A 17,913-nucleotide genomic window follows, 5' to 3' on the forward strand; every position below is an offset into this window, starting at 1 on the left:
AGCTGTCCTATTTGTAAACTAACAAACAGGCAACAGACTGTGATTAAGTGACTTGTCAGTGGACACCACGAGCTGCTGGCAAAGGATGGCAAGATCCAGAAAACAGGGCTACCATTTTAGGTGCTGGCAAGAACAGTTTTTAGAATACTTGTACTGTTCTCTTTATTCTTCCTAAAATCAAATTCTCTTACCGTCTCCCTTTGTAGCTCATCTGTTCTGTATCCAATTTGTGGAACTCCTATCTGTTTTATTCTCTTTACTTAACCAATCTGAGTCCTTTCTTCCCACTACTACTATGCCACGTGACAGACGCAAACTATCTTTGTTTTCTAACCTTGTCTTCTTAGCTCAGGCCTTTTCAGCACACTAACTTTTTGTTTGTTTGTTTGTTAAACCTACTCATCTTTTCACCCTCCCTTCTGTCTCTGCCAGTTTCCTAATACAACCAGCTGTAGTTCCTACATCCCTATCAGGATATTCAACCCACTTTAATCTCAAGATTTCATTTTTTTTCCATCACCTACCAGCTGCACATCATGTTGTGCACTGCTTTCCTAAATCTCTAGGTGCCACGGCCATCTAGTGCCAGTGTCCCTGCTCATTTTAGCTTTCATTATATCAACCTTACAGGACTTCAGTCCCAATCTATTTCTCTTACTCCTTCTTTAGTTTTGACTCCTATTAGAATATGGACACAAACACATTTTCTCCTCTCTATTGGCTGGTCCCAACAGAAAAAAAACACACAACCTATGCTCAGTTTCACACTGACAAACCTCTAATATTTTTTAAAAGCCACATCTGGGGATGAATGACACAGACATACAGAGACCTTAAGTCACACCTTAACAAATAGCAAGCCCCTACTACAAATCACCGGGTTGTTTAAAGGCTATCAAAACAAGAAATGGACACAAATTTCAATATGTGCAAAACATTTATTCTTCCCCAGCTTCATTTTATTAAAATACTAATTTTTGAAGAAGTGTAAGCAACTAAAAGCAGCACCTTTTTCACAATAAAAAGCATAGTTAAGCAGCTGCCGGAGTATAACTCCATGAAATCAAACCACTGTAAATCACACAAAATAGGGAGAAAAGGGTCAAAAGTTGAGTTGTCAATAAAGGAATTAAAACAGTTTCAGAAACAAAAATCATACATTAAAGTGCTGAAAATTTCCCTCCCTGTTGAAGGATAATAATCCAAACACATACAGAACTTGGGAAGTTGAACTGGAAAGAAAATAATGATGGAACTAATATATATGTGATCATCCCAGGAATGAATGACATGGATTATATAAATTGTTTTACATAACAGAATTATTAGGAAATTTACAAACATGCAGGAAGCAGCTAAGTAATATTGCAGACTATGCTAAATTCTAACAGAGCATGTTTTATTATTTACCAATTTGTAAATAGCAAGCATTGCAATGAAACAACTGACCTGAAGTTCCACAACAAGCAACTGCTAGCTGGTTTGTTGATGATGGATCTTGGCCACATGGGAAGGACTGGACAAGAAAAATCAGTACAGGTAGATTAGAGCTGCCCAAGTGGCTTAATAGTGAATGCTCCATAGTGTCTGTCAAGTAAAGAAAAAGAGAACATACATATCAGAGAAATCAAAAGAAAAAACACCACTAAACTGGTATGAGAACAAGCTATTAGAGTAGAAAAAAGAGGATATTGTAAAGAGAACACAGAAGGAAACAATGTGAGAAAAAGCATGCCATCTGCACCTTTCTATGTTAATATAAAATTAACAAATGTATTTTTGGTGGAGTTTAAAAAAAACCCTTTTACAGGCAATAAGACCTTGCTACAGCTGGTGACAAGCCTCTTGTTAGTAATATATTATGACAACTAGAAGTTCAAATTTATGTTTCTGAGATTAAGGTAACTTTAAACAAAAAGGTTTATTCTCTCTCTCTCTCTCAATTTCACTGCGTGTATAAATGAAAGAATACTTACCTATACAGAAAACATGTTGTAAGGTTCATCTTTTTTGTTCCAGATGGACTATCATACAATAGCACACAGTACTAGTATAAAATTACTATACTTCTCCCAAAATGATTACACCAAGACTTCCCCTTATAAAAAACACAATTTATGTATGTACATATACAAACATGTATAAACACATGTATATTTATGTGTATTATACAGAACACAAATTTTAGCTTATTACTCTTAACTGCAGAGAAAAATGGAGTGCTCTAAGTTCAGTTAAATTTACAGAACATTCACTACCAAAAGGCCAAGGTGTTGGCACCACGCACCATTACAATCTGAATGCATATACACAGGAACTATATTACAAATGAATACCCTAAATTCTGTTTTGACATAGGAAGATCCTCCTCTGCCTTTTCAGTTAGAGGCAATATAATTACTGCCAATATACTGTAGACTGGAAATGCTCAAGCAAAGAATCTTTGACCTTTCTAAAACATATTTTCTTACAGTAAGTAGAAAATTCAATTTTAAAGCTATCAAAAAAGATTATGGGGAGTAGACAACAAAATAGTGACAAAAACCAAACACGCAAACTAATCTGAAAACCAGGATACATTTCTATCATTGATAGGTTCTTGTTGTTAGAGTTAATTGGGTTTTCAGAAAAAAAAAAAAAGTAAAAAATACTTACTACCTTTGTACTCTTCTGTGCCTTTCCAGAACATTTTCTAAACAAAAGGGTAAGCTTAAAAGAAGTACTATAGCTCTGCACTCCAACCCAGTGTATAGCACTTTTAGGTTCCAAGAATTAGATTAAAGGAAGATTGTCAGACTTTGTCAGCTACAACCAGTCTAGTGTAGGGACAGGAGTCAAAAGTTTAGATAACATAAGACTGATTCCCCCTGCCCCCCACCCGTGAAGCTTAATGTCCAACCTCAAATAAAAGAGAATACCACCTCCCCTCCCCCAAGGACCTAAAAAGTCCCCTGCAGGAAAAGACACCTTATGATCCCATATTGTTAATGTTGGCTAAAACATTCGTTGGATACAGACCATGGGAACAGCAAAAACTGACTGAGACTAGAACCATGCCTACCCTCTGACAGGTATACTGCAGCTGAAAAAGATGACCAAGAATAATTAAAAAAACAAAACAAAACCAAAACAAAAAAAAAAAGCACGAAACAAAACAAAAAAACCCACCTACCTCCATGCACCAGAACCTTTTACACCTTTGCTCAGTTTATGTAGACTGCAACTGCATTGCTCAGCTCCCCAGGCCTCATGGGTCTCCCTCATACACACACAATATCCAACAAACATTTACCAGGCCAGTGCCTCAGAACTCAAGATAACCATCCAACAAAACAAAAATTTAACTCACAGGTATTTCTCCCAGGTCCAAAACCAGAGAACACAAATTTTAGTCTTCCCTCAAGTTTCTGCTGTTACTGTAGACCACACAGATCTTGCTACCAAACACAATCATCTCATACATGTCCTCTAGAAGCATTCAAACATTAATCTCCCTATTAGAGGACGATTTAAGATCTGAAACACTGCACAAGATCCAGTAGAGATGAAAAAATTCATGCTTCCTAAAAAACAAGTGTCACCTAGCAGTCTTTAAGAATGAATGTCAACCTTATTCATTTGTATAGATGTGAAGATGAAATCACTTCCACATACTCATAAACAAAATATGCCATAATCCCTTAAAGAAACACCTTCAAGTAAACACAAAGGATCATTAGCAAACACATGATCAAGGGGAGGGGATTAGTATTTTTGATTCTAACCTGATCTTAAATACCAAATTTGGATCTAGAAAATAAGTTATGGTTGGAAATTGGGAAATGTTTTCTTCTGATTTTCATTTAAGACTATTACAAATTTTGTACTAAAAGTTACATCAAAAAAATGCTATTTAAGTGATAGAGAGAATAAAAAATAAGTTACAGAATTGCCAAAACTGAAGCTTCCTTTGTTAACTGCTAAACAGTTTACATGATTAATGAACTAAGTTCTCTTTTTATACATCCGCAACAGCTATGGAAACACTGGCTTAGAAATTTGTGCTTTTCTTCTTCAATAAAGATTTAATCCATTTTGTTGGATTTGAAAGCTGTAAGAAGTCTATAATTGCAAAAAATATCTGGATACTGGCTGTACCCATCCTGCTCTCACCATATGACTTACAGCTCCTACTATAAAGCATATATTTATTCCTAACTCAATTTCTAATGCAGTGGAGGCAATTAGGAAATTACCATCAAGGTAAGGTCCTTATTTTAGGCATCTGCTCTCTTACATGGCCACTACTTGGCAATTTTCAAGCAGCAGATATATTTGTTGGGATATTTTCACAAGACTACAGCCAGCAGGCAGTATTTTTATGCAGCTAGGGAGCAGGTGGCAATGACACAACCACTTGCTTAATACATAGCAGTCTGCTGTCAACATTTGCTCTTTTTTTTTTTTCCAATCATTGCTGAGTGCTCAGCCACAGTGATAGACATAACACAAGCTGATAATATTCATTACACATGGAATATATTCAAAACTTGAAGTGGGCATGTTAAAAAGTAAGGTGAAATCTGAAAAGGAAGAATTATATTCCAGAACTACTAGTTACTACTAAACAAAGCTAACTAAATAAATAAAAATAAAAACTTGTCAAAAACTATTTGGCATCACCTTGTAATGAATAAAAGCATCAGAATTCAGCAAGTTTTTGTAAGGGTTTAACTACATCTGTGAATCTACTTGAGATCTGAACAAAGCAGAGTTTCAATTATAGGTAACAGAAGACTTCTGAGAAAATGGGTAAGAATGAGCAAGAAATACAGTGAAGGAACGGACGGGGTTCATGCTCAGTTTCATCAAGTTTAAATCTGCCTTGCTAACACAAGTCTTACCTATCCTATCTCAAACTTCTTGTACAGGTACAACAGTTTGTGCAGTTTCTTGACAAACTGGTCTGAGGAACTGATCCAAGTTTAAAGTTAGCTCTTTTTGGGTGGAGGGAGTGGGGCTTCGTCTTCAGCTACATCAGTTCCCTAACCTGGTTTACCATATTGCCTCACAAAAACCTCTACCAGCACAGAAAATGGGTGGTGTGGAAAATGGAATGAATTCCTGGGTTATGCCAGCTTTGGCTTGTGTGAAATCACTTCTAAAGCAATGAATAAACACAGAAAATATTATATCAGGAGATAAATAAGAGTCTGAATTTGCAGCTCATTTCCTATGCCACAGTAACCAAACATGGGTTTACCATGCATGCACATATTCTACTGTAAATTAACACATCATCACTTATCACAGAGTAAACTACTTTGCCTTTGCTATAAGGTAAAGCATGGTACTGTGGCAATTACTGTAGAAGAGGAAGAGCTACCATGCTCTAGATCTACCCTGCAACTTACTTCACACTATCTTGTTCGTACAGCCTTGGCCCTAGGAAAGATAACAAAAGTCAAGTGTCAAGGTGAAAAAGCTTGTTTCTCTATTTGATACAGTAAGCATGCACTTATTTTTGATTTTGAGACTACTATTGCCGTTTGTTTTTTTTTAAGTTTTTCCATACACTGTTAGAAAATGCAATATAAACTGGGTATTATGATCACTGTGTTACACCAAGTCCCTTTTAAATATTTCTTAAAAATACAAATCACTCAGGATTAGTATTCTCAAATTAATATTCAGCTTTTTTTTATTGGAGTACTTGCATTTTATTCCAAGACAACACTTAATGTTACAGCCCCCTCTACTGGAAATATTTAGTAGAAACTGTTACACAGTAGTCTGGAAAAAAGATTCTTCTCTTAAAAGAAAGGTAAAATAAATGAAAAAATACATATAAAAGCCTGTAACACAGCTTTGATTCATTCATATTTAGTCTGTCATTTGTAGTTGAGTAAGCATCTTTCACAGAAAAGTAAGTGCTGCAATATCAGGTAAAACTACTGATAACTTTAGCCCTTTGCTATCAGGCAAATCTAGGCTAAATCTCATTTAGACATTATTTCATATGTTGGTGTTAACAACCTTACTAATTTAGGCAAAAGGACCTTAAACTGGGACCCCCAAAACCCCAACGACTTGCATTAGGTGACATGGAGGAATCACATTTTCAAATGGCCGTTCAAAATTAGAACTGTACAGAAACACCCCCACAGGCGGCCAACCGGGACAGTTTTTCATGCTCTGTGTTCCGAAACCCCACCTCGCCACAACATGAGGTGCTTATCTAAGGCTGCAAGTAATGAATTCAACTTCTCAAGATCCAGAGACAGAGAGACAAGGATTTGTAACCATTATTTCAAAGAACTGAACAAGGTTCGCTGTTTTCTCTCAAAACACATTTTTCATTTCCAGTTTTCTTTGTATCTCAAGTTTTAAAATAACTAGTCATATTTATTTTTTTACTTTCCCCAAATAGTTCCACAATAAGTAATACTTATGTCCTCTGTATCAAAGCCTCAAGTGAAGAAAAATCTCAGTTTCTCTGCAATGCTTCTGTTTTCCTTATTAATTCATTAATAAAAGACTTCTTCATCCCTGCCCCTCTTCTCTTACCATCCCCCTTCAAGAAAGGGGACAGTAAGACTACAATGCTTACTTTAACAACTTTAGTTTGATACTCACAGGTGCAGGCATGGCTATGGCACTCTGGGCGTAAGGCTGGTGATGTGGTGCTTGAACTCCGTGATCAGAATACAGCTGGTTAAAAAAAAAATAAATACAAAAAGTGAGCTGAAAAAGCTTGTTTCATAATTTGATGTTTTTGCAAACCTTTCACGAGTTGAGATTCCTTAAAACTTTAACATAGCATTTAACATTTAACTTTAACATAGCATTTAACATTTAACTTTAACATAGCATTAACGTTTGATCTAAACTACTGGCTTTTTAAAAACCAGAAGTTCAATATTTGTACCTATGTTTTCCCCACTATACCAAAGTTTGGTAAATTTAGTCTATCTAGATCAGCATCAAAAAGCACTTTCCTTGACAGAAGTAGCATGCTTCTCTACTACAAATCCATTTCACTCAGTGTTTAAATGTGTACATTAGAATACTGAAATGTAATTCCCAGCATTATCACACTTACAAGATATTTACATACAAATAATACACAGGCTTTTCTTTGAATTTTACACCATCTTCTGAATTTCCACATACTGCTTCCTTTAACATGAACAAATTATGTACCTGTGAACTGAGAGCATATTACATCCAAATATTCCTAAACTAATTTTGTGTTTTTTTCTTAGTGCTCACAGATTTAAAATTTCTCTGTATAAGCTGATATCTGATTTATGAGATACAAAAGGTAAAAATAACATTGATTTATGATTATACAATAAATACTGAGATCTATGCACTTTTAAAAAAAAAAAAAGGAAGAAAATACCCAACAACCAAAGTCTTGTATTATTCAAGACTTTTGTAGGGAAATTAAATTACTCAAATGGAAAATCCTGACATACCTAAGATGTTTGAAATACCAATTTTGGAACTTCTCTTGTAGCAATAAAATACTCTTCAACTTTTGGAAAAACACTTGATTACTGTCCTAATTTACCATTTATTTTGGCATCCCTGTTAATTAGGAATGAATTATCAAAGAGGAAAAGTACCAATTAATCATAATACATCTTCAATTTTAGAGTAATTTTTTCTGTAGCCAATTATTTACTGTCATTTTTAATATCCAATTATAAAGAAATGGCCTTATTGTACATTAAGAATCTCTTAAGAAACATTAGAAATACTATTGATATAGAAGCAACAAAAATCATAAAGAGAAAAATTATTTCATCATTCAACTACTCTAATTCATTCTGATCTTCAGAATATTTCAAAATGAGTTTCTACTCACACAGAAAAAGAATTACTTCAGGAAACTGTTATGGCTTGGGTAGACTAATCCAGCATTCTGAAGAGTCTGACTCCCATTTTATTTAAATGTTATTTTCAAACAAAACACACTGATTAGTCTTTTTACTGCTGTCATACACTTGTGACCCTCAAAAATATTCCAGAATCAAAGCATCCTCCTAGAAAACAGGAAGAGATACTCTAACTTGAGGACAACTGAAATGATATAACACCAGCAGCACAGGTGTGGGGGGTAAATACAGGCAACAGCTGATGTAAGTGCTCTGAACTGCCTGCGCATAAACTAAAAGATTATGTTTTTCAATTGCAGATAAACACTTCAATTGTAAGTAAAATTTTTTACAAAAATACCTCAGGAACTGCAGCTTCCACTAGGAGAGGAGGGGGCATGCATCCACTTTCCTGGGTAATCCCTATTGGCTGATAAATGACTTCAGATGGTTGCAGATACAAGAATGAAGGTGAAGAGGCAGGAGACTGAAATAAAACACATTATTTTCATCAATTATGTGATTTATGCACTATAAATACCAAAGCTTATTTTACATTCTTCTTTGTTACATATAAATGAAGATAAAGCTTTAAAAGAAAGTGTCAAATTCATCTTTGATAACCTAAAGGAATTAAGTGAGGGGGAAGTAGGTAGAAAGGTCAGGTAGGAGAATAAAACAAAGATGTCCTTTAATCACTTTTACGTATTTTTCAGATTTTATTTACATTTTGGAGAGCATTGTTAGAGAAATCCTAAACTTTATAAAATTGACACTTACTCTCAAGATCACGGAAACATAACACAGTTTAATTTTCTCTTGCAAAAATGTTACATTAAAAAACTCCACGTATTTTAGTTTTAAAATAAAACCCACAGTATTTCTGCAATTCAGCACCCAGATTTCAAAGCAGCAGACTGACATCTGTTAATAGACTGGAACTGACCATAACTGGACAAGGCTGGCTGCTACTAAAGTAATGAGGATGCATTGTAACAGTTCAAGCTTAAGGGACCTGGTCCTCCTTTTAGCTTCAAACTCTTCAAGTTCCTTGAGTGGCCAGATTTCCATATGAAGCTCCTCTGCTACAGAGATCACAAAACCGATAAAAGTCTCCCCCCAAAATTACCAACGTAGCAATTTCAAGTTCTTCCTCCTATTTCAAGGGTCTGGGTCAAATTTCACCATACTTCTGTGTCTACGTGTCTCTGCTAGCCATACTCTAATGAAATATCACCATTAGTATCAGTTAATGAGCTAGTTGGTATTAACTTCTCCTACCAGGCAAAATATGGCAGATTTTACCTGCTTCTGAGAACTTACTAGAATTTAATACAAACTTTTTGCCAGAGGGGAGGAGAAGATGCTTTCTTTACATCAGATTTGTATTTGGTATTTCAATAAATGCTATTTTATGCCTTCTATTGTATCAGCAAGTGTTACAAATGCATTGTTAAAATATAGCAATTAATATTTATTTCAGTGTTGTGAATAGTGGGAAATTTCACTGTTAGATTAAGTGCACCGTACCTTTAAACCAGATGCAAACTAATGGTAAAATGCTGCAACTATGAACTGTATTTACCTGTGGAACAGACCACTGCCACTGACTTGGAAGACACTGTGTTGGCGTCTAAATTCAAACAAAAAAAATATTACTTACATGATTAAGAACATAGGCCTACACATACTAGAATTCCCAACATACTAGAATCAAACCTATCTCAAATCTATAATAAATTCTGAGTTAAAAAGAAATATGATTTTCATAAGCCCCCAGATCATTCAGGAACATAGTTTTGTCTACTTCCACTCAGCCTCTAACTGGGGCATTTCATAAGCTGCTAAAATACTGAAGCATCTAAGAAGCATGCCTAATTAGGAAAACAGAAGATACAAAATGCAGTTAACTTTCCACTACACGTTGAAAATATGGACATACTACATAAATTCAGTAGTGGACCACCAGGATAGTTAGGGGACTGGAGAACAGACATATCAGGATGCTGAGAGAATTGGGTTTGTTCAGCCTTGGGAAGGATAAAGGTGGGAGAGGATAATTACTGCTGGCTACAACTACCTAAGTGGGGGATGGGGCACAAACATGATTGAGCCAGACTCGTTAGAGGTGTCCAGAGCACAAGAGTCAATGGACACAGGCTGGAACATTGAAAATTTTAACTAATTATAAGGCAAAAAGTCTTTTACCATAAGAAGGGTCAAATATTGGAAGAGGCTGTCCAGAAAGGTTGTGGAATCTCCATCACTGGAGATATTTAAAATTCAACTGGACAAGTTCCCAAGAAGCCTGATCTAACCAGCCCTACTTTGAGCAGGAGTTTGGCTTAGATGATAAGAGTTAAGGATGGTATTAAGCCAGTTGTCTAGGAACACCAAAGAAAATTTTAATTTATTACATTTCCATGTAGTTACATAGGCAGAATAAATTGTATTCTAGTGAAAAGAAAGCCTTCAATGAAATTAAAATCTGTTTTATATGACTATTTTGAACAGTCTTTTTATTTCCTAGGAATAAACAGACCTGAGACAGTGCTGCAAATAAAACTGCATGGCTGGAAGGAATACCGATAGTCTGAAACCCATTTTCAAATAGATACCTGATAATGGTATGTAGGAGACTGATAAACCGGTTGAGCTACCATCATAGGTGAACTGGAAACAGAGCGTGACTTAAAAAGAAAAAAGTTACAAGTCTTAATGCAGCAATTTCATAAATTGTCACTCCTATTAAGAACAGTTATGAAATACTATAACGCTGAACCACCTCCCCTCCCTTTTCAAAATGGATTTACCAAGTTTTAACTTACACTTAGGTTCTTCAAAACCACTGTCTCTAAAGACCTACATTAGAGGCGAAACAAAAAAAAACTTCGGCATATTTACTTAGTTCTTTCCAGAAAGCACTAGGCCCTCACTGTCTAGAGATGCTAAGGCCATCTGCTATCCTGACCATAGGTACATTTTTGTAAACACTTAGGGCAATCTAAGTTGTCACCGATGTATTCCCATCCTTTCCACAACCCCAACCTAATCTTCCCTTTTCCGTTCCCTTCCTCACACCAGCCCCAGCATTCATCTGATTTGGCAGTGAGCCAGTTTAGGGAGCTAAACCAGCTAGAAACCTGTCTGGGTTCTTTTAGGGGGCCCAGTTTAGGGTCAGAGAAACACCAGTGAAAGAAAGGGGGGCAGAAATATATGGTCATGGTAGAGAACAACATAGGACTGTTAACCACTAGTTCTGAGTAGTTAAAGCTAGGGTGTGCAACTCCCATGTCATGAAATTCCCTCATTCCTGCAAATATTTAGGAATGAACTGCTTCACAACTACTTCAATTCACTCTACACTGTATGAAAACGCAGAATGCAAAATGGAAAAAAAAGACCCAATTGTTACACACACACAATACACACCAAAAATTATCAGTATCTTTAATTTGATTCATGTTTTCTGTAACATCAAATTTTCATTTTTTTTCCTTAACTTCTTTATACAGGTACTTTCCTAACAACGAAAATTAAGAATACGTAAATAACTGAAACCAAAAGAGGCAGTGCTATTTCTAGAAAGATTGAGTGCTAGTTGTTTGAAACACAGTGGGTCTGAGCCAGGGCACCAGCACCAAAGTTCAGTACTCGAACACAAAAAGTATTGTTTTTTTCCAACAGGTAGGATTTGAGTAAGTTCTCTAGAAGTATAGAGTATGAACTTCAAAAAGGCTTTCTAAAATATGTCAACAGGTATTTATGCTTATCCTCTAAAGTTGAGGAGGCACTATGAAGCACTGTATCATGTCTCTGTTAGAAGAGCAAACAGAAGTTAAATACTGAGAAAGATTCTACAGTGCCAAAATAAACAACGGAAAAGAATCTATTACAGCTCTCATCTGTTTTGGGAAAGTTTCTTTTTATTTATTAGTAATTCTTCTATTGAGTTTTTCCCTGAATATGCGAAGGGATTTTCCACTCATTTATAGAGGTGGCACGTACAGCCACTGTGAATGCTGCTTTTACAGAAATTAGTAAGGATTCGTCCTCTACATTAGGTCTTGTGCCTTATGCAGACTGCAGTCTTGTAATCCTTCCCTCTTGTAAAACAAAAACACAAAACAAAAAAAAGAAGTGATTGACAACTCCTTCCTGTACTTCCCAAGAAATTCTGTCCAAGTTCCCCAAGCCTACTAAAGGCAAACAATTGATCAATTGCATTATCTTCTTCCTAAAACAAGCAGTATTTGTGAAAAAGTGTAAGTGAATGACTACGAAATTACCTAATTTCACTTTTGTTTTATGTCTTATGTTCTCTTTTCATCCTCAGCATAATATTTTGCAGCCAAGAACAGCTCACTCATGGAGGAATAATAAATGGAGCCAATCAAGGGTCATAAGCACCAACAACTCTTTAGTAAAACAAAAGTTCTCCTGGGGTAGGGCCCACAATGATTCTGAACTACCCTGTCCAGTAGGCCGCATCAAAGCAAAGTCCCCTGAAGAAGAACAATAAACTTAAGTAATATTTAAAAAACACAAAATAAACAGACTAATATAAGGAAACCATTTAAACATCAAACATGAGGCACAGCCAAAGAAACTGGAAGCAGGAGGGACTTGAAAACACTGAACTCATCCTGATCCACAGAGAAGCATATATACAAAAATAAATTACTTACTGGCCATGGCTGTGGAACAGAAGCAACTTCAGATGTATGAAAATAAGCCACTCCATTATGGTAAATATAAGGATATCCACTTGAAGTAGTTAAGTACATTGTACCACCTTCTGGTATTACAGTAGAACCTGGAATCAATATTTTAAAAAGTTTACTTACCAGTAATTTTTTTTTTAATGTGTAGGTCATATAAAAAAAGAAAAAGATCATTTCTGATCTTCAGAGAAGCTAAACACTGAAAGGAAAGAACACCTAGTGCACTGAACACTAAACACTGAAAGGGCAGTACACCTAGTACCATCTCAGTTCCCTCTCAAACACAAAATCATGAAAGCAGATAGTCACAGATGTCTCCAGAGGTAGATGGGATGGGGTGCAGAGGATGACATGCATATAAATTACTAAACACAGGTAACTCCAATTACCAGCAAATACATGTATTTTTTAATCTTCAAATATCCAAAGGTAACTTCACACTGTAGGAGATTTTCATTGGTAACCTCCGCATAGTCATACTTAGCTGAAACAGGATCCAAGCGCTAAAAGTAACAGAACGATTTCTTTACAAGGTGCAGCCTAGTTTCTCAACACGTACTTTGAGACTGTCTTTCTGTGATGGCACACTGCCTGGCAAAAGAAAGAACCGGTATCTAGATGTCAGCAACAGGGACACTTCTCAGCAATGCTGCCGCTACGGCGGAGGCTATAAATAAGCATGGTCTGATCCCAGAGCAGAGTTCCATCTACACAGCCTTCTCACAGCCTTCGCTAAGTACCAAGTACATTGCACAGAACTTTCTGCTATTGTTGAATACATCTCTTATAAAGGAAAAGGAAATATTCTCCATCAAACCCAGCAAACTCACTGTGACAGAGGAAAAAAACCAACACCAAAACCAAACAAACTTGGGGGAGATACAGCTATCTGAAATTCTTCCAGCCCACAATAATTCATCATTCTTCTGCCAGCTGTTCATGTTTGGTTTCCACTTTTTTAGCTTTTAGAATGCCCATTTTCACAATACTTGGTACTGGGGAAAAACAAACTGACTGGTTCTCCCAGTATGTTCAAAGTTCTTAGCAAAAAAGGTCCTATGATGACAGAAGAACTAAAAATTGTTTTGCTTAATAGCAGGGAAGGCAGGTACTAGATTACAGGTGGGCTGGAGAGGACAGCGATAATGGGCTCTCTCTTAAATTCTGCTAAATGCCGTAGAACCACAGCCCTACAGTGATACTGCAAGTCTAGGCTTTATGGCTTCACGAACCTCAAGATGAGCTGCAGTAGGACAAAGTAGCCTAGTGACTAAGGCTGGTAGGCTGAGCATGAAAGCACACACACTAAAATCAGATCCTAGGATATGTCACTAGATGTCAATATGATCTTGTATCACAGCTCTATCCTAGGCCTGAGGAAGAAGTGGCAGAGTCAAATACGGCCACAAACAGAGACCTCAGAAGGACACAGCAGCTTTCTTCAAAAAATGTTTTTGAGTTTTTTTTTCCTTTGTTCCCCCAGGTCTCAGAATTAGAGATATGCCCCTCTTCTATCAATACACACATTCAGCACAAGAGTCAGAGGAAGGAAGCACCACAAGTCAGGCAGTGCAACTGAGAAAGTCCAAGTCAAAGACGGAAAGGAAGTAAAGCACAACAAGAAAAAAAGGCATATTACCCCTTGATGATGACTGAGCAAAGATCACGCTGAATAATTTCAAAAGCAAAGAAACGATACAGTTGGAACAAAGTGTTCCACTTCCCCTGGGCAACCACTATCCTACACACTTACAAGGGAGAAGGGCGTATTTATGTATGAGGGGAGGAAGAGAGAGGGAAGTTTCCTGTCTGCAGAAAGTATGTTTGCACCATCAGTATTAGTGTACATACGAACTACTTCTAATCGGTAATGTGACAGTAACAACTAAAGAAAGCTTTAGAATTAAACTATAAGTCTCTGTATTGTCCTCAGCCAGAAGATGAGCAAAATTTTTTCCCTCTTCCAAAAGGTAGCATAGAACAAATACTGAATGTATTTTACATCTCTGACATAGCCCTTACTGAGGAATAACAAAACAGCATGCCCTGCTATGCCAAAACCTGACAGATCTTGTCTTAAAAGTTGGTAGTTTTATTCAGTAAATTCACTACATTTTCAGTAGTGTATTACAGAAATAAAACAGCCCCTCGCAGAACGGGAGAGCATCTTCTCTAGAAGAAAACCTGTCTTCTGTCTCCCCTGAAAGAACATCGTAACAGCATACTTGCTCAAGATAAAGAAGTCATCTGGGGAAAAAAAACCAACAAAACAAAAACCCAACAACAAAACCACCCCCCCCCCCAAAAAAACCCTTATCAATACTCCTCTTATGTAAGTGTTCAGTGTAAATAGTTCTTTGCCAGAGAAGGAACATACAGCATCCATTCCATTACTTTACAGCAAAGAACTCTTAAGAAGCGAACGGTGACTGCAACCACCCATTCCCTATGGTTTCTACCAAAGAAAGCAAGATGCAACAGTCCTGATGGATTTTGCTAATATAAATAAATACATAAATCAGTAACAACCCAACCAACCAGCACAGCCTGCTTTATCCTGTAGAATCTGTGAGGACAGTCTAAAGTGTTTAGATTTGAGGTTTTGCCTGGCAACTGAGAGAAATTTTCATTCGGTTTGTTCCTAGATAATCTTTTCCAAGAAAGAAAGTAAACAACATATTAAAAGAGATAAAAGAACCAAAGATCATCAATCTGTTTATTTGGACATTTCCACCGGCATGCATTTACTTTTACTGCAAACCATTCTGAGCATATTCCATGCACAGCATTAATACAGTGCACGACCAGGCACATCTTGGTTAAAAACTTATATTCATAGTGACACTTACATAATATACAAATGTAAATAAAAATACATACGAGGACTCCGTATTTGCTGCTTTCTTACTGCTGGACCAATATTCAATTTCTTATCCTTATAATTAAGTTTTTTAGCCTAGAATTGAAGACAAAAAAAAGAGACATTCAGTATGTGTATTTTCTACACATATCCAGGCATCCAAGAAACAAAAATCAGAAGTAGACAAGGCACTTAACAGGTTTCACCCTCCCCTGCTTTTTATTTACAGTGCATCTCAAACCAAAAACTATATAATGCCTTTTCAATCTAACTTCACATAGACAAAACTAATGGTTAGTAATTTCAAGTATTGCTTATTCCTCATGGAGCCTCTTGATTAAGAACTGATACCTATAATTGTCAGCAGATTTTTTTAGTTTTACCTTCCTCATTTATTTACTGCTTTTATAAAAAGCACATGCATACACAAACTGACAATTTCAACTGTAAAGATGAAATTTTTTTTTTATGATCATGACATTATTTTACAAAAGATGACAGGAACAAGTCAGTCTATGAAAACAGACAGATTATAAGGGTTGAATGTAAAAAAAAAATCCCCATATTCACTCAGGACTGCCTTAAAACTTCCTTATATTCAGGCTAACAAAACATAAAAGCACACTAAAACAGCTATCCTAGTAAGGCTAAACTATTGCAGAAGAATTTTTCAATAAAAAAGTGCTAGGTACAGACAAGTAAAGCTACACTCTCTTCCCGCTGTTTTGCTTACAACAAAAAGTGAGCACCAGGTCCATCAGGTAAATGAAAACCTTGCCTTTGCTTTTAAGTTGACACTGAACTCAGTACTTGTTAATATAACGGAAAGGAATAGGGTAAATAAACCATTTTTTTTAGTTGTCAGCATCTATGTAATGCAAACTATTTTGTTGAATCTGAGACTTCATAAAGAAGTATTAATTATGGCAAACATACCTACCTAACCTATTAAACACAGAGCAACTCCTAGAAAACAGATGCGCATTTCAGTCAAAGAGCATTCCAACACAGACAATAGGAAGATGATTCTTCCCAATGCAATGTACGTCATTGATGTGATCCATCAGAATTTAGACTTTTTTTTTTTTTTATACACAATTTGCACAGTTAAGAGAAGTATCTCATCTGTATGGACTTCTTCAAAGCATTCAATACAGCACCACATGAAAAATTACACATGCTGCTACAGAAAGTGAAGACTACTAGGAAAAACTGGTGAACAAAAAATTACTTCAGAAAGATGGGAAGAGATAGCATTAGTAGTAACAGCATATGAGTGGAAAGAGGATCCTGGTGAAACTCCAAGGTCTGTTCTCAATACTAACACAATTTAATACTTTTGAAGACTGCAACATAGAAAAAGAAATTTCTGGAGACATTACTCATGATAGAAAAGTAGAATGCAAAAAAAAAAACCAAACAGTGCAAAGGATGATCAGAATATCTTATAAAAGAGAAGAAATTCAAGAGTACAAAATGAAAAAAATAATTCATTTCATACATAAGTTACTAAAGCCTAGAAACTCTCAGCTTAAGATGTCTGAGAAAGACCTAGATGCTAATTGATCTTAAGATGAATACGAAATAGCAGTATGGTGCAAAGATGAAAAAGGTGACAGAACTGTAGGACATCGAAATTAAAGCACTTACAGTAGACAAAAAAGTATTAGTATCATCGAATGAGACATCAGTAAGACTTCACATGGAGCAGCCTTTCAGTTACAGCAGAGGCAAAAATCCTAAGCCATTTTCACAACGGTATTCAGTACCACTGGTATTCTTCCAGTTCACAGAAATAAAACAATTTAAAAAAACAGGGGAAGAAAAGTAGCTGACTCAAGTTCCTGTCTGTGTACTCTTTTGGCTCCACGTAACCGCATTTTTTGAAAACACTCTGAAAACTTCTTTGAAAATGTCCCAGCTCTTATTTTGAATTTTAATAGCCAAATTTCCAACAAAGGCTCAGTATTTCAACATTTTAACCAGCTTTATATTTGGGAGAAGGCAATTTGCAAGCCTTGGATACTATTTTCTGGGTTTTTTTTCCCCCCGTATCCGGATACCCTCATGTATATGAATAGATCCTGACCAACAGATCTCTCCAATACGTTCCCACCAGAACATAGAGCGCACATTTAAAAAAAACAAACAAAAGCAAAACAAACTGAAGAGCTACCATACAGCTGAAGAGCTAACCATGTCTCAAGGAAGGTTCTACAAGGAGCATCAAGGCAGTAATGTAGCTAAGAGGGGAAGCAATAATTACATGACATAAAATGAGCTTCATTGTTTATGACTTCCAAGTGAATCTAATTATTCCTGAAAAGAACTATGTCAACTCTGACAATCAAACATGTCAGAACAAAAGACAGAAGTTATCTTTCCCAACTCCCCACAAAAGCCTGACAGCAATGGATTCTCTAGTAAAGCAAATGAAAGCAATTGTGAAGGATAGTGTCTTTATAGC

The 17,913-nt window shown here is 36.2% G+C and overlaps 1 protein-coding gene across 3 annotated transcripts in view; it reads right to left on the reverse strand.

Annotated features, from left to right (window-relative positions):
* Positions 1–17,913, reverse strand: part of BOLL (boule RNA binding protein) — a 31,443-nt gene that overhangs the window by 4,866 nt on the left and 8,664 nt on the right. For 2 of the 3 annotated variants that reach the window (XM_087731801.1, XM_087731800.1), the window contains exons 5-11: positions 15,467–15,542; positions 12,551–12,678; positions 10,481–10,552; positions 9,448–9,495; positions 8,224–8,349; positions 6,616–6,690; positions 1,450–1,587 (exon numbers count right to left, since the gene is read on the reverse strand). In XM_087731801.1, coding sequence (XP_087587927.1) covers positions 1,564–1,587; positions 6,616–6,690; positions 8,224–8,349; positions 9,448–9,495; positions 10,481–10,552; positions 12,551–12,678; positions 15,467–15,542 — 549 coding nt within the window. In that variant the 3' untranslated portion in view covers positions 1,450–1,563. The remainder of the gene's footprint in view (positions 1–1,449; positions 1,588–6,615; positions 6,691–8,223; positions 8,350–9,447; positions 9,496–10,480; positions 10,553–12,550; positions 12,679–15,466; positions 15,543–17,913) is intronic. The other variant, XM_087731799.1, reaches the window with a different exon arrangement.

The sequence above is a fragment of the Nipponia nippon genome, unplaced genomic scaffold, assembly GCF_047370975.1.
Source record: "Nipponia nippon isolate SJK-2023a ecotype South Korea unplaced genomic scaffold, ASM4737097v1 scaffold_5, whole genome shotgun sequence".
NCBI lineage: Eukaryota > Metazoa > Chordata > Aves > Pelecaniformes > Threskiornithidae > Nipponia > Nipponia nippon.